The sequence below is a fragment of the Channa argus genome, chromosome 18, assembly GCF_033026475.1.
Source record: "Channa argus isolate prfri chromosome 18, Channa argus male v1.0, whole genome shotgun sequence".
Lineage (NCBI taxonomy): Eukaryota > Metazoa > Chordata > Actinopteri > Anabantiformes > Channidae > Channa > Channa argus.
Genome location: NC_090214.1, coordinates 9495343 through 9522561, shown reverse-complemented (window position 1 = coordinate 9522561; position 27219 = coordinate 9495343). Strand labels below are relative to the sequence as shown.

General features: G+C 38.8%; 1 protein-coding gene across 9 annotated transcripts in view; it reads left to right on the top strand.

Moving 5' to 3' along the window:
- The window catches only part of rgs3a (regulator of G protein signaling 3a), a 129176-nt gene that overhangs the window by 71791 nt on the left and 30166 nt on the right, over positions 1-27219 (top strand). For 7 of the 9 annotated variants that reach the window (XM_067485047.1, XM_067485048.1, XM_067485050.1 and 4 more), the window contains 2 exons: positions 2941-3075; positions 25367-26353. In XM_067485047.1, coding sequence (XP_067341148.1) covers positions 2941-3075; positions 25367-26353 — 1122 coding nt within the window. Of the gene's footprint in view, positions 1-2940; positions 3076-12808; positions 13056-15461; positions 15619-25366; positions 26354-27219 lie in introns of those variants that run through there. The other 2 variants (XM_067485054.1, XM_067485055.1) reach the window with 2 other exon arrangements.

Genomic DNA, 27219 nt, shown 5'->3' with positions numbered 1-27219 from the left:
ACACACACTCTTTGACAGAATAGGGATGTAAGCCCTACTGCAGCTGTGAGACTTGTGCCCCTCGTCTTGCTATAACAGTCACAGAGTCCCATGTCTGAAAGATCATAGCTTGTTCATTTGTAGCAACAGTAAGGCACAGACGTGTGAATCAATGTGAGGTGCTGTGGCTAAAACATTTTTTACATTTAGAAATAATAAATAAATTGAGAAACACACATTAAGCGTGCAATAGTCTCAGGTGTACTTTTCAAGATCAATATACGCAGGATTTATTTCAGCTGGACGGCCATATGTTTTCCACCTTGACTATGGGTTTTGAAGATTTGGGTTTTCTCTGACTCTTCCTGACCTGTAAAATATCATGTGATGCTTTACATGTGAACTGAAAAATAACCTTGAATGGAATTTACATTCACAGCAATACTATAAGTGTTTCCCCAGGAGATGGTTGTTTACATTGAAGACTGTGTGTGTGTGTGTGTGTGTGTGTGTGTGTGTGTGTGTGTGTGTGTGGATGGGTTCTGAGTATTATGGCTTCTACTGCATCATTATAGACGAAGATTCAGTGCGAATGATGGATATCAAAGAACATCAACATTGATTTCTGTCCGCTCTGAAAAAGGCCCTATTTCATCATCTTGTGCAGTTGAAAACCATCAAGCTCAATTTCATAAATGATTTTGTTTTCTAACCTGCTTCTCTTTCTTGTTTTGTCTCTTTATTTCTCCACTTTTGACTTGAAAAAAATGCTTTTGTTTCTTATTATAACTAATGTTGTTCTTTCTAAATGTTTTATTTTCTGTTTTCTGATATATTTACTACTTTACATCAACACAGAACTGTTTTGTATAGATTTTACACTGTATATCCAAGCATATTATCTTGAGATTGCTACCTTTTAATGCCTTTTTCCCTGCATTAGTATCACTAACAATATAATGGCTTCAAACACCACACACCTTGTGCCTTTAGACCCTATAACAGCAGCATCCCCATCTTCAACAGGGCATTGAGTGACATTAAAAAGGGCAGACAGTCCAGGAGAAAGCCACACAGCAGTACATGCAAAAGCCCATACAGTACAGCTAGGAAGCAGGCAAATAAATATCATGATTCACCGCTGACCAGGGCAGTGAGCATCAAGAAAAACCCTGAGGAATTCAATCAATCTCTGAAGACTTGCACAAAATGGAAAGAAATCCTATTTATAGCCTGACTCGTGCCCAAAAATGTCAGGACAGTGTTCTTCCCCAGCACTGCCGGAAGCAGAACAACGAAGGTAGATGGAAATGATGAAATTGGAAAGAGGTGAAATAAAGAAATGATACTGTACAGTAAATGGAATTAAAGAATTGGTTGATTAACTTTTGGACTTAAGTTGTGTATACACATACCATCAAAGGCAGAGGACCTGATGAGTACAGCAGGTGGACTGTGTTATGAGATGTATACTTATATATGGTTGGAGCTTTGGTTGTTGATACCTGCGGAACCATAGGCTTCGTTATTCCATATGAAACGTGATTAGGTGGTTTACAGCCATTGGTTTTCATATCAGAAATGGGTTGAACCAATTTGCATTGGTGAATATAAATTAAAGAATGTATACTGTACTGTACGAAAATAGGAGGAATTACTGTAGTATGTTGTATTTTCACCAAATCCCAAACCAGGCTTTACTGCATTTACACAAAATGTATGGAAGGTTTTGAGGCCGGCTCAAGAATCTGTAGAAGCGAGTTCTTTGCAACTGCAACAATTTAGAATAGTTGTTTTTTAGAGTAATTGCAGCAACAGATTTAAACATGTGTGTCACTAGACATAAAGCCGTCTAGTTCAAACTGATTATTTTTAAGTCAGAATTGTTTTCCTGATCCATTCAGCGCTTAAAATGCTTCAGCACAGACAAACCTCCAGACCTGAAATGGCACTTAGTGGCAGGAGTTTTCCCATCCTAGATAATATACTCCCATTAAAGATCCTCTTTAAACTTTTTAAGAGGTCTGCTCAGAAACTGTTTCCAAATTAGGATTTGTAGCAGAAAAGTGAACATATCGAGTTTCATATACTTTTACTTACTTCTTACAAGATCTGTTTTTGTTAACAAAAGTATATTGCTGTATTGTAAATTAATTTGTATATAGCAAAGGTGTAATAGACATACTGGATGTCCCTGAGTCAGCTGAGGAGCATTTAAGTCCTTTTAAGTCAAAAGCTATTTGACCAATGGGTGCCAACTCTAACATAACTGCTTGTCATATTCTTTATTCTAATATATTTCCTAGCAGGGGTGTATTGATTTGTGCTCTTAGGAGTTCCATCTTGCCATTGGTCACGCAATCCTTTTGTCAGCATATCAAATTCTGCCACACAAAGACACTGCTGCCTATTATCTAATTTCACTAATGCAAGTGTTTTGCTACCCAGAGGGCTGTGCCGCTTTACAGTCTGTGGTGTCATGAAAACAAAGTTCAGATGACAACCGAATGTGCAAAAAGAAAAATCTTCAACAAAATATGTAGACAGTGACAGCACATACTGTACCAGTAGGGCCTGTGTCAGTTATGGGTACTGTTTTCTTTTTTTTTTTTCTCTTCTGGACACACACACACACACACACACACACACACACACACACACACAGAGAGAGAGAAACAGGTAAAACCAGTTTTATGGTTTCATATTACACAAAGAAGTCTTGTTTGGCCTTTTGTTCATATTGTTTTAGATTCCTAACATTGAACATTAATCCTGGACTTGATTGTTGAATCCTGCTCATCACAAATCCCTCCAGTATCCAAAAATGAGAAGAGGAAATTTCATTTTGTTATAGTAGATGCCTAATTGCCTGCCATTTTTCCCTCTGCCTTCTGTCTCTCTCTCACTCTCTCTCTCTCTCTCTCTCTCTCTCTCTCTCTCTCTCTCTCTGTCCGTGTCTAGAAGTGTGATTGCCTGCTCAGCCTGGAAGCCTATTCAGCAGACCAGAAGCGGCGTGTGTGTCAGTGCCTGAAGGACAACATTGACAAGCAGCTCCAGCTTCAGAGGAGGGAGCCTGTGGTTCCGCATTTTGAACAGGTAAGGCACATGGACACACACATTTAGAACACATTGGAGCATTTCCAATTTTGAATGAGGCCAAAGATGAATCAGTAAACACATGAACACATGGGAATGCATATATTAGTGCATATCCCCATCACAGATGCCATGTGAACACCACTCACTCCCAAGCATACATGCTCAGTCAACACAATTTCCTGTTGCTCACACTAGCATCATTTCACTTTTCCTCTTGAAGTCTTCTATCTCTTTGACCAACTTTAATGCTGAAATTTATCAGGCTGCATTTCAGTAGTTGCTCTGCTTTAGTGGAAAGTCAACTCACTGCAATTTAAGATTGGCTCTGTCCAGTTATAGTCTAGATATTTACCAGCAGAAGCAGATTTTTGTTACTTCACTTTTTCTCTAATAAGTAAACCCAGCTGTGGTAAATTGTACTTCTGTGACGATTTTAAACACACTACAGAGTGGTGCCTACTGGGAGTACTGGGCATTTTGTTATGTACATGTAAACATAGGAACTTTTCATGAAAAAAAGCTAGTTGTTTTGCTCTGCCTTTCATTACGTAATTGAGCGCATCACTTGAAGTTTCAATCTTGTTTCACTTGAAAACAAATTTGCTGAACATTTACTTTTTTAAACACAAGTTACCTTTGATGACCTCCGATTTTTGCTGTTTGGTGCTGGGCAGGAAGCACAAAGAGACGTTGACTCACATGATGACGATGAAGTAAATTTAATCACTGTTTGATTAAGTCACTACACCCCAACTCTCAGTGCAAGACAAAAGTGGCACAGGATGCTATTAGGATGGACTGTAACTGATCCTAAAGAGCTCACAGGCTTCAATTGCCCTGATTGAGAAGGTACCTGCTTGGGGAGTGAGGGTACCGTGGACCACTTTGGCCCACATTTCCAGCATTACCTTGGGAAATCTACACACAATGGTTTGTTTTTTGTTGCTTTTACTGTCTCTAATTGATATTTGGGAATGTTTTTCTGCACTCTGGCAAAACATTGGTCTAAATAGATAGATGTCCTCTGGAGCAATAATTCTGTAAGGGGCATTTATTTTCATTCATTTAAGTGTTATTAGATATGTTTTTCCTGAACCTAATTTAGGTTCATGACTATTCCCAACTTCTTTAATCATGTTTTGCATCGTTCCTAATGCATTTTGCCTATTTCTTTCGGTTTTGATAAACAGCCCACTTTAACCCGGTTTGTTTTAGTTCAGCTGAATGGTAATTAAAATAGATAAGTAACCTTATGTGTAAATGGCACACCTGTTGTACATAGGGCTTCATTTCATCAGCACATAAAAGAAAAGAGAGAGGGGCAAGCAGACAGTCTTTTATCCCTTTCTCTCTTCACATGTGTGTGTCCCCATGTATATGTGTGTGTATTTTTGCGGTGAGACCTGGTTACCCAGAAAAGGAAATGACCCAGATCTTAGCTTGTTCATGAATGTCATCCTATGTCACCATTACTTCGGAGTAAATTTAATGAACTTTTAGGAATATTTTATTGCTTTAGTGCATTTTATTGTATTTTTATATGCAAATGGTTGGAGCTTATACAAGGTGCTTCGGGTGTGTTTTCTCTTATGATCAGTTTCAATTTGGTGCATGAATAAACGCGTACTCACACTTTAATGATCAATAAGGTAAAATAACAAAGCAGCTCGACAGGAGTGCTAAATGAGGTAAATCACTGACACCAGTTTTCACAAGTGTATTGATTTTTAAAGACTTGAATTACTTACTCCCATTTTAGTTGTACTAAAAGATCTATAATATTCTTTGTAGAATATTTTCATGGTTGACATGATAACAATAATGCAACTTGTAACTTAAACATTTCAAAACTGCTTTCCAGATGGTTAAATCTAATAATCTTGGCCATGTATTGGATAGTGTGGATAGTAAAAAACACCAACAAAACATAAAATGGTGTCAGTCAGCTCAGAGACAATTGAGTGCTACGTGGGAGGGTTTTAAATCAAACCCTTCCGAGATGATTGGATTGCTCATGTTAATAACTTAGAACTCAACCACAGGCATTTAGAAATGTAAAAGCTTTTCTCAGCATTAAAACAAAGTGTATTTACTGTACTTTTTCTGTACATAGCATAAGACCAGAATAATTTTAGTGTTGTTGATCAAAATAACGCAAATTCTGATCAATGTACAGACTTATTTGGTGATAGTGTTGATGCATGTGATCCAAATCGTCTTATCGAAGAGGAAATTGACCATTGCTGTTGCCAAAGTTGATGGTAAAGTCTCGGTGGAATCGATGGATAGAAGCATCGATGCTCTGCTCTGTGAAACTACTCCTTTACCTTCTATGTGTGGATCTCAGAACCTTTTACTCTAATCTAGTATTACAGTAAATGGAAATCTGAACAGTGTCCTAAAGGCAAGGGAATACATGCTTAATCATAACATTTTACGTCTAGACAAATTAGTTCACGTTTGATTGCATTTCTCTAGAGTACCTTAGAGGCAAATAGTTTGTATTCAGTCAACTCCAAATGTGTTTAATTATGTGCATATCAGCTTTGTCAAGTATGAGGAGGAGAATGCCTTTGGAGTATCCCTTCTGTAATAAGAGAGACTATAAAAATTCATTCTCATGGGTATTTTACTTGACTTTTTTCATTTTGGGATAAGAAAGGGGGGCACACAGTGCATACAGAGACATGTATGGACAGATTCATTGAACTAACAAAAGGACATCTTCTTGATAAATATATACATGTGAGCAAACACAAAAAATGCATGTTTGTTCAAGCTTCATCTAATTCACAAAATAGAACAATATCTCTTTCGTAGTCAATTTAAAGGCTCATTGTTACTGCTGAATCAATATTAGACCTTACTTTGTAAATATGTACCTTTGATGCGCAGAGTGTATTCCTGCTAGTGAGTAAGAGCTGTAGAAAAAGGAGCTTTAGAAAATTACCCTTTGAATCACACATTTTCCTCGTGTCAGAAGACCAAATTGTCCCTTATTCACAAAGATGAGTAAATCCACACTCAGCTGATTCATGCACTTCATATAACAGTTATGTTCAAGTGTGCAGAGAGTGCAGGATCCAGTCCAAACACACACCGTTGAAATCATATCTATTTTTTCCTCTCACATTTCTTTGTTCATTCATGTTTTTCTAGCAAATGGGGTTATTCTGTCACCATGTTGATGTCAGCAGCTGCCCTAGTTCTTCCACGGCCTTAACACTTTGAATACTTCCCTTTGGAAAAATTTGGCCATGAGCCTTTTTCACCAGTAGATTCTCTAATCCTCCAGTCCTTCTGAGACTGGTACTAAATGAGAATTCACAAGTTTCTGTTTTGCGTTAAGCTTCATTTAAAGTCAACAGATGTTTAACTAAAGTTTGGGGCCAACTTTTAAAATGACTAATCTTAACTTGAATCACAGATGCCTACCGATGTCTACAAGCTCCATACAGCTATAGAAATAAACACAGGATACTTGCAACAATGTGACACCAATAGATGAGATGACGTCATATTTAAACTTTAAATTATTGCAATCCAAATATTCAGATTTTTAGGCCAAACAAATGTTTTTGTCCTGTACAGACTGCAGACTGCAGACTGTTCTGAACCACCTCAATATTTGGAGACTGTCAAAATGTCCCCTTAAATTAACCAATATCATCAGCATGTGTGTTATACATAAATAATTTATCATAAATGTGTTTTATTCGTGTTCATATTCATATACAGAATCAGAGACTTAGTCTCGTGGTTTGCATCCCAGAGCCATTAAAAGTCTCTGAGCTCCTTCCTTGGAAAGCTTCCGGTGCATTCTTGCCTGGGCAGCATTAGCCACTAAGCTGCTGGAACTATAAATTTGTTCAGCTGCACGCACACACTTACCCTCAAATGGGAATTTAAGCAAGACTGGCCACTTTGAAAATGACAGCCGTACTTCATCACACACAGTTAGCATTAGATGAGCAATACTGCAACTCCTTCTCTGCGTCAGAAGAGGAAAATGAATTATCTGCAGTAAAAGTCACATCAATTTTCTCCATTAGAACATGGGCTCACGTGATCATTTAATAAATGATGCCTTAGGCTAATGATCAAAGTGTATTGTTTGAGGTTTGGGCCCAGCCTGTTCTGTTCCCTTTTCCTTTGTTGTCTCATTTGACATTTATGAGAATCTGTTTTAGCTGCTGAAGAAGTTATGATACAGCATTTATGTTGAAGGAAGCAATGACGCAGTGTGACTCTCTCTCAATTCCCTCTTCTTCTTTCTCACTTTACTTGTCAAACTGTTTATTTGTGATGAAAGTTAGGAAGGTGTTTCTCTCTCTTTTCCTGATTTTGGTTTTCCTATTCTACCATGTCCCACTGCCTCAGGCAAATAAGTATGCACTCCATCAGTGATACATGAGGCTCTGGACCGATAGGAAGTGTCAGTGAATATCCATCTTTTGAGCTGCATATCACACTAGTAGGGCACACTGCATTTCAAGCAGTAGCAGATACAAATAACAAATACAAAATACACAGATTGCTCTACTTCAGTTTAGATTTATTTGTTTAATGGTATTTACTGTATATTTATCAGAAAGCTGTATAATTTGTACATATTTGTCCTCCCCTCTAATTTTCACTTGTCAGGACATTGCCAGTGTCTTACTGTATTTCCCACCTTCGCAAGCCAACTCTGTATGAAAGCAACAGCTACCACCTTCACCTGCCTGATTACCACATATACCTAATATACCTTTCTGTGGCTCTTCAGTTTGTATGATGCATTCCATGAGCAGTCCCCTTAATTAAAAAAATAAATGTGTAAAACAGTATTTTCATTAAACTAGTACAAAAGTCTCTTCATCCAAGTACATTTTTAGTTACATATCAAGAGGGCTGCAAACTGAAATCATTTTCATTATTTTACTTTACCTTTTTTTACAGTTCTTGAGTAGTTACTTCTGAGGATCACAGAAGATGTTTTATTACTTTAGGTTAAGGATTACATTTGCATCCCCTTAAATGTCATTCCAATGTAAAACACAACAAAAATGGTCAAGGAGTGTATGTCAAAAAGTTATAGTAAAATAATTACACTTATTTTAGTGCAAAACTTTGCATCCCCCTTGGTCAATGTATTACAAATAAGACATTTCTGATCATTAAAGGGATGTAAACTTTTAACCCAACTGTCGCAGCAGTACTCTGTCAACGGTTTGTAAGTCAATGTCCTGAAGTTCCTCACACTGAACATGTAGATTAAAGAGAGAAAATTTGTTGTGCCCACAAACATTAGAGAACTTTCCTGAAACTCCTCCATGAAACAGCTCCTCTGACTTTCATATTTTAAAAAAATGTTAATTCTCAGGCCCGTGATGCAACTGGCGTACAATCGGCTCCTGGCCATTGCTGGGCCGTCGACAAGCGTCCTTTGTCTTAGTTTGTTGCGAAGTGTTTTAGTTGGAATATAAGATCAGACCCTGCTGGCAGTAGGAGAAGAGACAATGGTATTAACCAAGCTAATAAAACATTTTATGATTAGTAGTAGCAAGCGGTCAGTGATGAGTGAGAGTGATGTGAAAACCATCACAGTTTGAATACCTGCAGTTCCAGGTCTTCGGTTTTTCTTATTCTCCTATGCAACCTCAGAATATGCAGCACTACTATAAATGCTCATGGGCTGCTGTCTTTGCTGTGTTTTCAAGTGCTATTTGGCACTCCAGACAAAAGGGGACATGAACCGACACAGCACCTGGTCTTTGTCACCTTTAGTATATTGATGTGCTCCTTAAACTGCACATTAGTGGTATACTTGTAGCTTAACTCTGAGTTTATGCACAGAATGATGACACGATGGAGCATTTGTAGTGTTCTCTGGTGATTGTCGTCTGCTCTTTAAGATGTGGGACAGTTTAGTCTGAATAAGTACAAACCTACACAACTTAAAAGTAGACATTATCAATATTATATTCAGCAGTTTATTACCATCCAGCATGGTTAGGTTCAGGAAGGAAAATCTCTTACATTAGGGTTAGAGAAAGATTTGGATTAGTTCAATGTTTAAGCAAACTTCCTCTTACCCTAAACAGCTGCTATAACTGCCTAGACTAAACCATAAAATGGTTTCATAACACTATAGATAGACAAACCGGATGTTACGCTGCCAGATTGAATATTTTGGCAGAAAAGGAAAACATGTAAACATGTCCTCATTATGTTCATAGAAAATGTCATGTGGTTTTCATTACGTTTCTGAGTAAAAGGAAATCGTGTTTCTAGGTTAATTGCAATTTAGCACTGCATGACATTGATTTTAGCCCTTCATGTGGGCCTTACATGACAACAGTGGCTTATCAGTGTGTGTGTCGCAGGAAGAGAGGATTATCATGAAAACACCTATGTTTGTGGAGAAACCATATTAGAAGTGATGGACAGTATGTTGAGACAGTGACAGGGACAGTAGATTTTCACTAGAAAACTAGATTATCCTAGGGTAGAACAAGGACAGCCTCACAGTGTTGCAGTATTAGACAGTGAGTGACATGGAAGAATGTGAGGAGAAATCTAACAAGTAGCTGAAAAAAGGAATGCGTGCGATGTGTGTGACAGTTTATTTTCACTTGGTGTCCAGAGAGGATGGGAGCAATCTGTGAGACTGCTACATACCTGTGCTATACCTCATCATAAATGAGGGGTTATAAACAGAACAAATACTAAAATGTACATCATAAAGTGCAGTACAGTACATGTCAGATACCATAAATGTCACAAATCTTCCAGGAATAACCCAAAACCAGACATTTCAGCAGGCAGACAGATACAGTCAAGTGGTCATAATCGAAATAAAAATGGATAGGGACCAGGCTAACAGGTATACAGCCAGGTACAGGTGATGTAAACAGGCAGGCAAGTAATCCAGGCAAAAAGGTAAGAGGAACCGCACAAAAGGTGAAGTGCAAAAATAAGCAGGAAGTCCAAAACAGGCAGACAAGAAGTGGTAACAGTCACAGTGAACGTAGTGAACTTGGATATCTGGCAATGTGCATGTGGTGAAGAGATGATATAAGTAGGGGACATATCTAGGGCTGAGAAGTAGGCGAATAGTTGGCGAGGGTAGAGCTGGTGACTGGAAAGGGGTGTAAAGCACGAGGGCATCTGGTGGTGGCCTCATGAACGGCAGGAAACAGAAAAGGCCAAAAAAGCTGAGCCAGGAATCTAAAAACGGGGCAATAAATAATGATAGATGTTAAATATTGACATTTAGGCATGAAACGTACCAATTTACATTATATATGTAAAATATCTAAAAGTAACAAAAAATATGGACAACATCTGCTACATGTTCACGTGATAAAAAATTTTTATACACACACGTTTCCCTTCATTGTCTCTTAGACAGGGATGAATCCATTTGTCCTGCCTTTGCTCATCTGTTTTTTTTTTCACACACGCCTGCCTGCACATGCACACACATGCATGCACACAACACATGTACAGCACACTCCAGGCTATTTTTGGGATGTGTGACATTCAGATTCAGAAGTGGTTCAAATGGAGCAGATATGAGGAACCACGCTGAAACATTACATAATTTTGTCATATCACTGTGAAGTTGCATATGCAACCCTGACTCCTAAAAGTTACATTCCTATGCAACTAAATTGCAAATTCAATCATATTTTGTGGGAAACTGTATTATGTATTGATGCCGTGTAGTTTTTGAGTGAAAGAAGTGACCCAGTGTGTTTTTTAAGAAGCACCCTAAGCAGAATCAATGAACAATGTCATTTAGATGGCACATCACAATGAAGGGGGAAATAAAGTTTAGATAGCTGACAAAATCCTAAACACAAAGATAAGCTGTCAACAGGAATGGCCTTCCAATCAACAATCAGTGTTTGCACAATTGTTTGTTTGTATGACTAGTGCGCGATAGATGCTAAATGGTATTTTTGGTATTACTGGTAATATTATGCTATTATTTATCGATAACAAGTATTCTGCTGGTTAGAGATCATTTTTCATGGCATGTTAATGCAGGCCAGTGTTTATACGTAGTCTGTCAGTAAGTGGGTGATGCTGTTTTCTTTAGGTGAGGCAGTGGCCAACAATCATCAAAGTCATAGTTTTGTAGAGAAGTTATCAAATGCGTGTAGTAAATATTATTAGCATGTTGTTCAGTGCTGCTGCACATTTGCTCAGCATCTTTCGATCCATTTATCCATTATCTACACTCCCTATTAAGGGTTGTGAGTGGCGGGGTACACTGTGGGCAGGTCACTAGTCGGTCACAGGGCTGACACACACACACACACACACACACACACACACACACACACAGGGTGACACCAATTAAGGGTCACCAATTAACTTAACATGCACTTCTTTTTGATACCTTCGCTTCTTTGTCATGTTTGAAGAGTTAATGTAAATTTAGCCTCCAAGTGCAAATATGCCATAATTGACATAATTTACTCTTTCTTTCTATATTTAACACTTTCTTTGTTTCCCTCTGTCTACTACTCCATGTCTCTGTGTCAGACACACACACACACACACACACACAGACAAACAGCGCAGCGATGTTATTCATCGTAGCCTGTAGGATTGATTCCCTTGTCTCTATTTAAATATTAATGTTTCCTCTCTGATGGAGTGGTGTTTGGCTTTATTTTAGCACACCTTTAACTATTCATAACTAGGTTATATAATGGCAATTATGATTCAGCACAGGAACCAGTGTATATATATGAACCTTGCAGACTCAAAGCTAAGAAGGTGCAGGAGAGCATGAAATCTGTTCACTCTCAATTTTAATTACACCCATCTTTTTGCGCTAATAAATGTTTGCTCCACTGAGCATACAGTGGAGCTGGGATAATAGTTTAATTTAAAAATAATGGGGTCTTTTTTAGATACGAGGACATGAGTATTTGCAGACAGTACTGATGCTGAGAAGTTAACACAATTGTACCACTTACACATGACAAGACAGAGATAAAATGCTTTAAAAACTATTAAAATGTGTTTGCCTTAAGCTGATACTGTGTTGTTTTAAATGTCTGGAAATATCATAATCTGGAAATGCTTCTTTGAGAATACCTTTATGCCAGAGGTGGTGAGGGAGACAGCGGCCTGTGCAGTGTAATTGACAATGTTTAAAATAGCTGTCTGAAAAGCTCATTACTTATTAGCACATGATATGATTAGATAAGGCCTGATGAATAGCTTACATTTTTCCCTTCAGGTCTGATGCAGACACATGGTCATTGTAACGGACAGGGTTTTTTATGTGTGTGTGTGTGGGCGTGGGTCTTATTAGGTGCAAGAGACATGGCCCCTTACTTCCTGCTCTTTGATACATTTTGATTCAGTGCTTTGATTTGTGACAGAGCAACTTCTAAAAATAGCATGTAGAGGAAGAGAAGAGGAGAGCGAGAGAGTGAAAGAGGGAAAAGACACTGGCTGTTTTGGTCTCCAGAGAGTTAGTTGCATTTGATCTTTTCATAACCATCACTCCTTCTCTGTCTTTAATACATTGCATTTTTACATTCCTCCTTTTTCTTTCACACCTCTGACGCTTCCTGATTCCATCTCTTTTTTTTAATTTCCCCTTCCTTCACTAAATCCCTCTTTACCCCCCCCTCATTTCCCCTCTCACTGTCTTTCGCGCACACGTTGGCACACATGTTATAACTGAGCTTGGGGGAAAACTGACACTGCAGCAACAACACAGTGAAGAAACAGAACAAGGAGGAGAAAAGAAGCACTGAAACATCCAGAAAACGGTCAGGGGGGGGAAATCACATACGGTCACATTGGATTAGCAGCCTGTATCTGTGCCGCGCTGAACACGTGTGTATGTGCAGATGAACTGTGCCATTCTGTGCCATACTCCAGGACGCACATCAATAATAGCAGATTTTAAACACTCATACAAGCGAGCCAGCACACTACGCTTCCTCATGCCTGTGTCTAAGGTAATGTATGGTGTTTTTCTGTATTGTCGGTATGAAGGTCGACCAGCTCTTTCGTGGGACTTCTGGTTGTGTCTTTGTAGTGCAGATGATTGTGTTTTATAGCTGACGTGGTTTTCAAATGTGATCAAAATTTCTGTGTGCATCACAATTTCACCTTGCAGAGGCTGTGTGTGTGTAATTGGCACATGGTGCAATCACAACTATCCTGCAAATAGCATCCTAGGTGAAGACATAGTAACTGCACATCACTTAACTTTATAGAATCAGGGCTTTATAAATAAATTATTTTATGTTGCACAGTAATGTGTTTCTTTTAAAATTGATGAAAGATGTAGCTCCCGTCTCTCTTATTTCTGATTGTCAGAATATTCACTTTTTGAATACATACTCAAACATTACATTTTGTGCAGGACAACTATTTGGCCATGTTGTGTTTATTTTTATGCGTGTTTAATGAATTAAAACCACTTTTTCTAAGTAAGATTTCCTTAGTAATGGGGACGCAAATCTAATCTAGTTCAAAAAGGATGGATCTGAAATGCTTGAATACCTCTTATATTTATTATCTTGTTAAATATTGATGCAGAAATCAAATTAAACTCAATTGTCACGTACACAGAACTACTATCTGCTGCTGCTTTTTTGTTTTACAAATTTATCTTGTTATACGTCACACTATACCTCTTGAAGGATGTTGTCAGTGATAGATAGTTGTTGTGTGTGTGTGTGTTCTACCTTTCACTGTCAAATGTTGTTTGTCACACTGAGAAGGTTAAAAAAGTAGCAGTGAGAGGCTCTTAAGATAAGAGTGTGAAAGATGGATGAGCGAAAAGAGAGAGGATGATTATTTATGAATGGGAGTGAGAGACAGATGCCAGGTGATTCAGATGCTGTGGTGCAGGTACATTTGTTTATCTATTAGGACACATTTCTTTCACTTTTACAGCCTGTATCATATTGTAGGTAGCCTCTTCTTGTATTAGAATCATTTTTTTGTGCTATCGTGTCATTTCAAACTGCACCTAAAACTCCGTGTTGAACGTGGATAATATTTGATTCCAAACTAAATGGGTTTGTGAAAACAACTGTCAGAAATATTCAGCGATTCAACTTTGTGGGTAAATGCACGGTTAGATTCCTCTTAGTTATGTATTTATTTATGAATTACAATGGATGTAACAAACCCACGTTGCTGATAGAAGGTGTCAGTGGCTTGGCTGAGATCAAAGTGGGCTATTATTATTTTCCTAGGGTTCCCAGGGTTCAAGTCCTTCCTGGTCTCCACCTTATTGAGGCATTGTTTTGATAAAAATGGTGCATTGATGTTATCCAAGTCAAGGTTATTGTGGCAGGCTATGACTCAGTGTAGTTACACGGTGCACACATCTATATATAGCTATACGGTGCATATCTACAGGGACTTAGACAACGGTGACAAAATAATAATAATAATAAAAATAATAATAATAATAATAATAATAACAACTGTCACTACACATTGGTTATAATTGAGCACCCTCTACAAAACTTTCAAAAATGTACACATTTAGTGAGATTATGATAGCATGCGTGTTGTGTAAGTAAACACATATATGACATAAATCCAAAATGCACGTTACATTATCTGTGTAGCATTATATACAAACACCTTTAAAATAAGCTTATAGACGTGATTGTATAGGTTTAGATGTAACATAAGGTAAGATTCATATACATTTTTATTGTTTAATGTTCAAAGACATGTGAGTGAATGCCACATATTTGGTCATCAGACTGTCAAACATGGCCTGTTAGTCTACTTCTGCTGTTTGAGATAATGTTAAAATGCAGTATTGTGATTATACAAAGGGGGGGGGGGGGGTTACACGCAGTATGTTTTCTTTGTGACTTTATAGCTGCATTGTGTGTCCGATATGTGTTTTGACCGCACATGTCTGTTTGTGTGTGTTTACAACTGGTATGTGTCCATTTTGTGCTTTGTGCATCCTGTGGGACTTGCCTATAGTGCCTTAATGTCTTTACAAAAAAATGAAGGGCGGAGGCATTGTGCAGGCACAAATAGACACAATGTATGTACACATACTTTAAACATATTTGCAGACACACACCTGCAATCATGGAGAACATTATAGAGCAGTTAGTATGTTTGGTGACCATCACACATGTGCAATCACATGCTTCTCTCTGAGCTCTTACTGCTCATTCGTCTCTTCTCATTATCTCTATCTCTTCCCTCTCCCTCCTTCCTTCTCGCTTGTTTGTGCAGCTTGGGAGTCTACCTTCTTAGCCTCTTGGGCATATGCTCTCTTCCTCCCTCTCTATCTCTCTCCCCCTCTCTCTCTCTCTCACTGTGTTTCGCTCTCTCTCTCTCTTTCTCTGTCTCTGCACAGTTCACAGTTGGCCTAGCCCACACTGACAGAATCACACACAGCAGCCCAGTTAGCCAGCTACAAACACTCACACAGCAGTTTGACAGAGGCAGTAGGCCACTTTAATGGGGATGTGTGGAGTGTCTGTATCTGCCTTTATTGGATTGTAACTTGGAACTGCTTCCTCTTGCCAGGTAGGGTTTTTATACCATAATTTTCCCCATATTCCGTTTGCAGAGGGTGTCAATTATTTGCAAATGATCAACTGAGAGCCTTTATCCAAATGGTGCATTTCTTGAGATTCGGAAATTTTAAGAATATTCATGCAGTTAGTTTGAGGGGAGTGGTCATATGGAGAAACCACAGAAATAAGATGTAGAGATGAGAGAAAGATAGGAAAGGCAATAAAAGCTTATTTATCACAGTGCATCTTTAAGCCTGGCTCAGGTGGGTGTCAGTGTTGGGCTCTGTGTTGATTCGTATAATTTCACTTTTCAGCATGTTTATCTTTGCGTTTGCTTTTTTACTTTCTTTCTTTTGTTCTGTCTCTGTGTCTACAATAACTCTTCTCATAGCTTTAATATCTCTCTTTAATGTAACCCCCCTGTCAGATTACCTCCCTCTTAAAAAGTTAGAGTAATAGACAGAAGAACACATTGTTTACATGCCCCCTTTCGGCGCTTTTATTTCATGCTGTGACATGATTTAGACCTCCACGCTGGTGGGGGGTTTTAGGGTGAGAAACAGGGAGACAGAAAGCAGTAGTGAGATAGCCATTAAGAAGACATACTCTAAACCGTGTTAGAGCCAAGCTGAAAGTGATAGAGACAAGAGGAGAGTGCAAACAGAGAGACCAGAGGGGAAAGAACAACAGGAAGCACACTGGGGAAAATTGCTTTTCTCTTTTCCTCATTAGGGGCTATTCTCTTCTTAGAAGGAGCAGCAGATAGAGAGAATTAGATCCAGAGTGTGTGGTATGTGTGAGTGGCTGTTGATACACAAATAGGGAGATGATCGATACTACGCTGTTTGAGCAAACGGTAGCCGGTGTTAGTGAATGAAATTTACACTACGGTCATGAGATATTGTTTTTGAAGTTTTTGAAGTCTAAGTAAGAGAAGAAGCATAGGAGGATTATTTTCTTCTCCTCTCAGCTCATCTGTCCTCCTCTCAATGTTTCCCTGGTCTTTGATCTATAGTGGACACTGTCAGTGGCCCGTTCCTCTGCCGCGCACAAAAGCAAACCTAACACACACACACGCACGAGCTAAGACTGTGAATGTGATTCATCAGCTAGTCTTACAGAGTTAGTCCCAGCTTGAACAAATGAGAACTAACAACTATGTCAGACATGCCACTACTCCTTCTTTGTCATACAGGTTTACACACACAGCATGAAATACAAAGAAAAGATATACACACACACACACACACACCACATACACAAACATAGCATACATATATAACCCTTCTACCACTGCCACACACACAGTCATACAAACATCCCTCTGTTCTATCTGTGAAGCTCTTTTCCACTCTCTCTCAGTGGTCACATTGTCTTCAGCTGCACGGCGTCACAGGACAAGTTACGTCAATGACATTTTCTCTCTGAACCCTCAGCTTCTATCAATAATGCCATTGCATCTCTGGATGTGACACTCGCACATACCATCTCCCCCAAAATCCCAACTCCAGTCATAATGGATGGCGCCTGCTGTTTGTGAGAGAATGAACGTTGATACTTCTAAAGGTGTTGTGGCATATATTATATTTCCATCAATTTGTTTTAGGGAAAATCCAAAAGCCCCTTCTTACAGATCTGAGCTTGGTCCCCTGCTCACATGGCCTGAAGCCTTGTCTACAGGTTTACATCACACCCATGTTCAGTATGTAAACACTTGATAGCAAGAGCCAGCAAAGCAACGGTGTTTAAAAAAAAGTTAATAAAACAATGGATTCAGAAGGCCTTTGAATGTCTCAAAGAGAACCAGTGTCACTTCTGCCACCCCTTACACCCTGTCCAGTGGACAGTTGAAACTGGCAAGTATACACACTGTTTAAATAGCTCCCCCCTATAATGTCCAACATATTGGAGACTACGTTGTAAAAGCTGACTCTCCTATTGCCTCAGAATAAATCTATGGACAACAGGAAAACTTTCTTTCCTTCTATATAGATATGCAGCTTGTCCCCATGCTAAACAGACAGAAAGTTTGACTCATAAGAATTTTAAGATGAGACTTTTAAGTGTAATTACAGAAATGCAGTGCATCTGTTATTGTGCCCTTGGCCAAATTTGGACTTTGTTACTTTGCAACTTGGAGTTGGCTTCTGATTGCAGGTGTTTATGCATTAAATTTGGATGTGAAATACTGTAGACTGTGCTTCTGGCCATGAGATCTCGTCTGTAGACCAGGTGACTGTGCTTTGGAGTTTCTCTCCTATGCACCCAGTTATTAGTACAAAAAATGGCTGAACATTACTGATCCTTTTAGTCACATGGATGAGAGTGTTCCATTCTTAAAATCAGTTGATTGCAACGTGAGAAATAAATATGAACACAAACTTGGACACAATCATGATGGCTATATCCTCACAGAACATACACTGCTACTGAGTAGATGAACTGTGCCACTGACATGTAAAATCCTTCCTGGTTTTATTTCTTTTATTTGAGTGTGCCCCGACACAGTTAAAAACTGAAAAGTAGACCCATAAATATTTAAATTCTATTAGAACCTAAAACATTTGTAGCTCTATGCCAAAGACAGCAGGGTTTTCATACAATGTTTTCATGATTTAGTTAAAAGATGTTTTTTTTATTTTCCCAATGTTCATCTGACATCCTTCTGGGTTTTTTCATATGCAGAACCTTCCCTTGTTCCCTTTTTCTGTGTTGTCCTTCCCTTTCGGCTTGAACGCGATGGAGGGTCTGACAGATAAACGACTATTACCGTCTCATCTCTCTTATCTCTGTGAAATCGAAGGCAAAAGAGGCCGGTACATTGCGGTGCATATAATGAGGCCATTCAGAGATTGATCATCTATATGGTCTGACCCTTAACGAGTTTTTGGTTTTACACAAAGCAATAACCCATCTTAAATCTTCAGACCACAGACTGTTCTAAATGCTATATGTCAAAACACCCGTGGTATATGTTTGGTTGGCATGGACCTGCACATGCGTACACACAAACATACACCTTAGTCAAACACTTTTTGCTCTGCTTTAAGACTGTAGCAAACATTAGAATGATCAAAATTAGAAACATACAGTGTACATCTCTCCAGAAAAACACAGATTGTCCTTTGTATATAAATGAACTCTGATTAGAGAAAATCATGTGTGCGCACGTGGATGGATTCATGTAACAATCTGTGACAAGAGTAAGTGCAAATTATTTTACTAAAGGCAAATAAATAATGTGCATGTATAAGAATCTGAGATTAATTTGAGAGTTATAAATCCTAGTGTTGGAAAGTAAAAAAGTACATTTGAGGTACTTATTTTTATTTTGTACTACATCGTTCTATGTTGCAGTAAAAAATGTTCGTTTACTCCCTCTGCATTGATCTGACAGCTATTATTACTAATTACTTTGCCAAAAGAAAAGAAAATGAGCTCCTAAAATGACAATAACAAATTAGTCCATCAATAATAATGATTTAATAACGCAGTCGATAATATTGCTCTAATGGGGCTCATGTTGGCACATAATGAGCACTTGTGGGACTTTAAGTATGTTTTGCTAATATATTTGCTATGTAATGTTACTTAAAGTGTGAATGAAGCAACTTTACTCAAAATAAGGAATTATTACAAGGTGGATCTGCTGCTGCTAAATTATGTGTAAGCAAAAGATGTTAGCAGCTGGTGGTAGTGAATCATAATTTTATAACATAATCAGAGGAAAACAAGCATAATGTATGGGTAAAGTTGAACCACAGGGCCCTGGTGCTCATCAAACACAAATGGCAGCGTTTGTTAATCAGAAGTTGTTTAGGGATCGTATCCTCTGCATGCAGGAAATTGGGCTAAAGAGAACACGCAGACAAACCCATGATTTAAATACAGATTAACTTTAGAAATTTTGTTTGGGACAAAACAAGTGAGTTAAAACATAAAACTCATAAAATATTGTTTTAATGTGATTAGGAAAATATTCTCTTCAGTTCATGTAAATTAAAAAGTGTAAATAGAAAAAGGAGTGTGAAAGCGTCCAGTCTGATTAACTTTGATGCTGTTTCTTGTTCCCTCCATGTTAATTTTGTTTTTTCCCCTTTGGGCTTTGTAAACAGGAAGTGTTCTAAGACATCACATGTTGTTAGAAGAAATCCATAAGACATCAGTATGTAAAGAAGACTAAATAACAGAGTTAATATAGATTGATTATGTACATCACTTAGACTTCCTGCCAGTCAACTTGCCATACTGCTTCACAGCTGAGTTAGTGAACGGTACAACAGTGCGGAGTAAGAGGGAGTGGCAAAGAGGAAGAGAATACAAACCATATCCTTTTGTTTGTCAGTGTGCAATATTTTTAACAGTGTCGCTAATTCAGTTGGATTTATTGAGGTTGGAATCGGATGCGGCAAGTCTAATAGTGTAATGGAGTGTAATGCTCATTAATGTACATCCTGACCAAAGAAAACCTCGTAGGAACAGGAAATTAAACAGAGTAAATCAAAAGCGAGACACAAAGAGACAACTGTGAGAAACTGTTATGTGTTCATAGGTATATCTTTAGCTTTTTGGGGAATGTACAGCACAGCTGCTCCCCCGGGCTGCGTCTCTCATTTCTACGATAGCTGTGGGACAAGAGTTCACATGATTGTCTCTTGATGACTGTCCACAAGTGTGTGTGTGTGTGTGTTTGCTTTCATGTGCTTTAACCTAATATGAGAAGATTTCGACCTTCAGATATTTGTACTGATAATAAGAAATGTATTTGCAAACAAAGATTATTGTCAGTCTTCATTTCTTAAGGCGGAATATTTTAGAAATATGACTAAAGTCTGGTTCATTTAGTGTTTTTATTCCACTCAGTCAACACAGTTGTCTTGTATGGGTGTCTGGTAGGTGTCTCTGGAAGGGATGTACTTCTTTTCTTAACAGATAATGTTAAACAAAGAGATACTTTCTGTAAAATACATCATTTGAGTCATTACACTAATACAGTGTGATAAGATTATCTGTATTTTTGTTCTTCTGCACATTGACAAGTCACGAAATGCAGAAAAGAGATTTATGGTTTGTTTCCTTCCACAGCCCATTTTGGGACTCCCAAAGCTGACAAGCATGCATATGTATTGGGCATCGGTGCATCTGTTTGTGGCATACGATCTGTCCGTGTACAAAAGAGTACACTGTGTCTGTGCTGCATTTCTGTCTGTACTACACTGAATATGTGAAGGGACAGATCTGCATGTAAGCACTGGCCTATTTTCTACAGTTCTGAGCCATTATGGATTATTCCCAAATGTTTCTTTTTGTTTGACTTTATAGCAAAACCAAATGGACTCTAAGGAAACGGGGAAGAACAGACCCAAGCCCACCATCTGCTGATGTGCTGCCTCCAGTTGGTTTTAAGTTCACATAGATTGATTGAGTTTGTTACGTTATTAAGCTTTATACGTTTATCTCTCTATAACTATTAGCTTAATAGCGTTTACACTAACTAGCAAACTACAGTATATCAGAAGGGTTTATCAGGCTGTGAGTATTTAAGTTTAAGATATTTGTTGCAATACATAGCTTCTTATTGTTAGATTTCCTGGTTCAGTATATAGGGAAAAATATCTTCTCAGTATGCTGAATCCAGTCTTTTTACATTTAACCCCCAAGAACTAACACATCCAAAGTAATGTTTGATCATCATATCTACACAATTTAACAAATGTGATCATTAGGTAGTTCATGTTTTTTTAACCTCTCTGTTCTCCATCAGTCATCTCACCTCTGTGTCATTGCTCTCACTCCTCTCTTCCCTACTGCTTCTCCACTTTATCTCGTCCATTTACTCACTCTCTGATCTTATATCTCTCTCTCTCCACCTTTTAGCGCTTATTTTATTTCCTTGCTTAATTGATGCAAAGCCAGTAATCGTGTTGTGTTGAATCATTAATGATTTTGAGCCGTATTTGAGTACGCATGGATGTACAAGCAGGTATACACGCACATTAACTGAAGGACAGAAAAAGCGTATGCACACTTCACACGGACTCATTGACCATTAGCTTGTGTCTTTTCATAAATCTTTTGAAGCAGGGTGACTGAAGAGTGAGTATAAGTAGTTAATGCTATATTGGACCATGTCTTACATCTTTAATGTGAAGCTGCTTGCTTTTTTTATCTGCATGTGTGTTTCCATGCAGAGAGTGTGAGAAGGAACAAGTGTATTTTATAGGACAGGTGGCTCCATTGTGTCTCAAGCTATATCTTCAACAGTCAAGAGTTTTACGTATGAAAGAGAGGAGGAGGTCACAGAGGTACACAATGACTCACTCTTGTGACTTGGACCACCATAAACAAGGAAAGTACAGGAAAAGGATGGGCAGAAAGGGATAAAGGCAGGGTTTTATTTCTACTTTCCTCTCTTGGTGTTTTTATGAGAGTACATTTCATTCTAAAAATAGCCCTGTGAGTCAGTAAGATACCTTGATATCTCGGTTGTAACACTGCTGTGAACCGTTTAGGTCGGATCATGGAGAGGTTAAGAGGGAGTTAGACGAGAAAATGAGAGGTTTAGATCACCGTGGGGCAGTTGTGCTGTATATATTCATGAAGACCAAGACAAGTCAAGTTTTTATATATATATATATATCAGGGGTATATATATAGCCGTGAGTCAGTGTTTTTGTCTCAAAGGGCTCCACCATAGCCAGACTCTGGCATCAACAAATGAAGCTGACATCACATAAACAAATAAACAAGGTCTGTCAAGCTCTGTGCTACTTAGAGGAACATCTCTTCCTAGAATGACAATGCTTGTTGAAAAATAAAATAGTACAGGGGTTAGTAGTTTGGCATAACCATAGACCGTTTATTCAGTCCTGGAGTTATATTTTGAATTTTTAAGTTCCTCTTCAATCCAATCATTTTCTGATTTGGTATTTGGGGCTGGGTATAGACAGCCCAGGTATCCTCTCCCTAGGAACAGCTTCTAGCTCCTCCTGTGGGATCCTACGCTGTATAACTCTTACAGTGTGTTCTGTGTCTACCCCAGGGTCAACCAGTTGAAGGAAAAATACTTCAATGCAGTCCTAACTATAGCCCAAAGAACCTAAGCAGTTTCATTTTGACATGAAGGACCAGTGACTCTACTCAAACCTTCCTCTGCATGTCTCTATCTCTAAGGGTTACCCCAGCCACCCTATGGTGGTTCGCTTGTAAATAAGACCCTGAATTGAATTTCCATGGTTGCATCCTGAGATCCTATTTATAAAGATCACAATCAGAGACAAGGGACAACACCAGAGGAGGCCAGCACACATTCATAGTCCACCACACTACTCAGTGTACTAATAGCACAGAGATTACTTTTACTTATGTTTACACAATATAGATTTCTGTTTTTTGTAAACACTCTCTTATAGAAAACCTGTATTAGGTGCAATCCCACAAAATTAGTTTACTATTTTTTATTTTTTTTTTATTTATTGGAGTTGATCCTAACTGTGAGCTAAAAAGCTCTGTGCAGATTTCAGGTCAAAAGTTTATATGCAATTACAACCACAGCCCTAGTGACTGGGAAAACTAATTTGAGGAGTATGTAAACATCTTTTGGAAGATTATAAGAGCTGTGTGAGGAGGCAGTATTATCTCTAATGGAGCAGAGTGTCTTGTGACTGTAGCTCATCATGAGTTAGCTTGACCAGCACAATAAAGCCCTTCACAAAACTTACTGCGGACTGAAAGAAGGTAGAAAAGATTCTCTTGACACGAATTCACTGACCCACTTCCGAATACATTGGGGATTGTATATGTTAAATGTTCACGTGTGCTCTTGAAACCTGCTGCTATTTAAAAATAGCACATTAAATTTTACGGTGCTGGACTGTTCCGCTCTTTATGAACTGTGGGTAACAAAAGGAAAACAATGTTTTCCTATTTTTTTGTTCAGCAATAGAAGAAAATGAACCTCACTCTTGTTTAGGAATTTGTCTTTGTATATAAATAAAATGTCGGTAGTGATCCAATGATTTTGTTCTACATTGACTTAACTGATTGAATTGGATCCTACCTGAGGTAGCAGCTTTATCATCTGAGCCCAGTTATTTTCTTTCTAAGCAAACATTATTACAACCTCTTTGTATTCTTGTCTACTGCTTAACACGGTTGTTTCAATTAACTAAATGTTTTGGTCCAGTTTTAAATAATGTAGAGCGTATGATCTAACTTTGTGATACTAGTCACATTCCATACTATACTCCTTAGTTTTATAGAATCCATCCCTGTGGATTTTTTTTATTTGCCTTTTGTTTGATCTTTGTAAGCAATTTCCACTTCAGATTAGATTTTTATATTTAGACTGGTGCATGACTTTGTTTAAAGTATTTATACATGCCTTCAGGTCTCTGTGAGCCATGTTAATTGCAGCACAAAATAGCACTAAATAGCTACAGGATGTTGATGAGCAACTAAGTGAATAAACTGTTGATTAACCTCTTGAATTCTAGTGTTGAATTTGCCTAAAGGTTTCAAACATACATATATGGCTTTGAGTCACACATAGACAATTTATATTTTTAATCTACACTATATAATTAAGTCACTGTTTTGTAGTCCATTCTTTTTTTTGTCTAATGAAAAATGTACTGCATCATTTCGTGAAATGGAAAAAGTTTGTGTATAACTTCATAACTACATTTAGTACCATCAAGAACTTCTGATAATCTTTGAAACACGATTCAGAATGATGTTGGCCCACTCAAATGCATTTGTTATAATCCTCCCACTGAGGGCTCTGTGGGCTGGCAGAAGTTAAAGCAGCATTTAAAACCAGCAGATTTTGGGAAGGAGGAAATACAGATAGATTGCCAAAAGCAGGGGTGAGGACCTGTGCTGTGTGTGTGTTTTCATGAAACACACAAGTATGTGTGTATATACACATTAGTATATTACATGGATATTTTGTTTGACCCTGACTAGTAAATGGGAGCAGTGGAGGCCTTGTGTGTGTGTGTGTGTGTGTGTGTGTGTGTGCCATCATTTGCGTTAAAAATGAATTCATTCTACGTTAAAATGATAGAAATATATCAGAGGAGATGCATGGGTGAACAGATGGGGGGCTGGGGGCTGACACTTTGTAGCAGTAATCTCATCAATTTCAAAAAAGACATTTGGTTGGTTTTTTATTCTCCGGGCCCTGAGGGCCCCATAGCTGCTTAGTTTGAGTAAATAAGTGCAGCACGTTTCAGTGTGGTACGGTATCTAGCAGCACGGGTCAGTAAAACAGCCGCTTATTACAATATAAACTCTCTGTCACTGATGTTCTATTGTGGTCTCTGACAGTTTCATCTTCGTCTGTCTTAACAAAACTTACCTTTAGGTATAAAACCTACTCTAGCACAACAGAGAAGGAAAGACCATCATTTTTATGCCTACTTTTACAACAAATTTTGTGATGCCATGTTTGTTTACATTTATAATTCTGGAAGTCTATTTCTTGCCCATCAGGTCATAGGTCATGACTGTCCACATGCTGCAATCAGTGTTTAGTTAATGTTTTTGTTTTTTTTAATCATTAACTAATCCGACGTTGTGTCCATAAAAAAGACTAATGTTGTCTGACCCTGGCAGTACAGCTTGTAAAAAAACAGTATGTAGGCATGACATGAGCTATTTCACAACAAGTTTCAATAACTGGAAACTCTGTTTATGTTTTAATTGTCAAAAGAGTTTTTTTTAAACCCCTTTTCTATATCTGCTACCTCTTGTAGATGTTGGAGCCAAAGGTGGATGCCCCTTCATGTGAGCTGGGCGGAGTAGGAGGAGATCATGGTGGTGTGTGTCTCCACCTGCCTCCCCGAAGCTCAGAGGGTGATGAAAGCAGTGTGTATCCATCAAGCCCCTCAGAGCCGCCAACCTTAGGCAGTCCTCACACCTCTGAGCCACTCACCCCTTTGGATGAGGTCTACATGCCTCTTGGTGGCCTAATGGGATCTGCGGAGAAACATAAGGTGCCTCCCACACCACCTCCTTCCACTGAGGGGGAGGATTGTAGGAGTGTGGAGGGAAATGAGATGGAGATGTGGAGGGAAGGGAAGGATATGGAGAACAGGAGTGAGGAGGAGGAGGGGGATGGGGCCAGCAGAAAGAGTGCAGGGAGTGAGGGGGGGCAAAAAGAAGAAGAAGGAGAGGAGGAAGAAGAGAGGAATGAGGAGATCAACCTAAATCTGGTGGTGTCAAACACAGATGAGGACAATGCCTCAGAGCCTCCTGACACCAATGCTCCTCCTTCCTCTTCCTCATCTTCGTTTGTTATCCCCGAATTACGTCTTGATCGCTCCTTTAGCGCTGATGCCCTCTCCTCACCCAATACTGACGAAGAGTATGATGAAGATGAAGACGAGGAGTCTGACGACGAGGACGAGGAGGATGATGAAGATGACAGTGATGATGCTTACCTGCAACGTAGTGATAGCAAACGCCGCAGCATGGTGGAGGGTGCCACATGTGAGAAACATGGAGGAGGGGGGCTCAGTGTGCAGAATTCCCTCCGCAGGCGCACCCACAGCGAAGGGAGCCTCCTGCAGGACCCTCGCACACCTTGTTTCACCTCTGACAATGCCATTAACTGCCTGGAGGCGTCAGGTGCACACCACAAGGGCGGCTGGACACTCCCATCGCCCAAAACCCTGAAGAAAGAGCTGACCAAGAATGGAGGTTCCATGCATCAGCTGTGTATGCTCTTTGCTGGAAGGAAGGTAAGTAGCTTAGCACTGGAACAATCAAATTGACTGAATCATAGAAACTAAATGAGTGAATAGTAAAATTTAAGTTTTTCTTTCTGACCTTACTTATCTTACTGAATAAAAGTGTATGCCTATTTGTCTCCAGTGTGATGCATCAGCAATGCATGAATGAGTTCATATGGTAGCTCAGCCCATGTCTCAGTTCACTGGTTTCTGTAAAAAGGGCGGCCTCTAGTGGAAATTTAGAGCAAGTGCACAAAAAATCTGTACTCATCAGAGTGATGTATACATTTAACAATAAAGCTCTTTAAACACTTTAGTATTAGGCTAATGCATAGCCATAATAATTTTAAAAAACAATAATCATACAGTAGAAACATGCATTTATCTATAACCCATAAGCATGCTGACCACTGAAGTTGCATTAATGCAGCTGCATCGTCACTGTCTTGTAATCCGAGTATAAAATACTTATGCAGAGTCTAAAAATATTTATTATTAGAATCATAATAGCTTAAAATGTTAAGGGTCGCAGGGGTGCTCGAGCTGATCCCAGCTGTCACTGGGTGGAAGGTGGTGTACAGTATTTCCTGGACAGGAGGCCAGTCTCTGCAGGCTGGCACAGAGACACATAGACAGACACACGACCTTTCACACTCTCATTCAGCTAGAAGGTCACTAGGATGATTCTCAGCCCACCGAGAGGTTGTGGGGGGTTCCTTCTGGTAATTTAATTTAATGCACTGAAATTGACAAAGTTGTATATTTAAAATCTCTATAAAAAGTGCATTCGCGTCTTTAGCTGAGTGAAAGTGTTATCATGAAATCATGACTTTTACGTGGGATTTCTTCAATGTAGTATCTACTTTTTGTTCAGT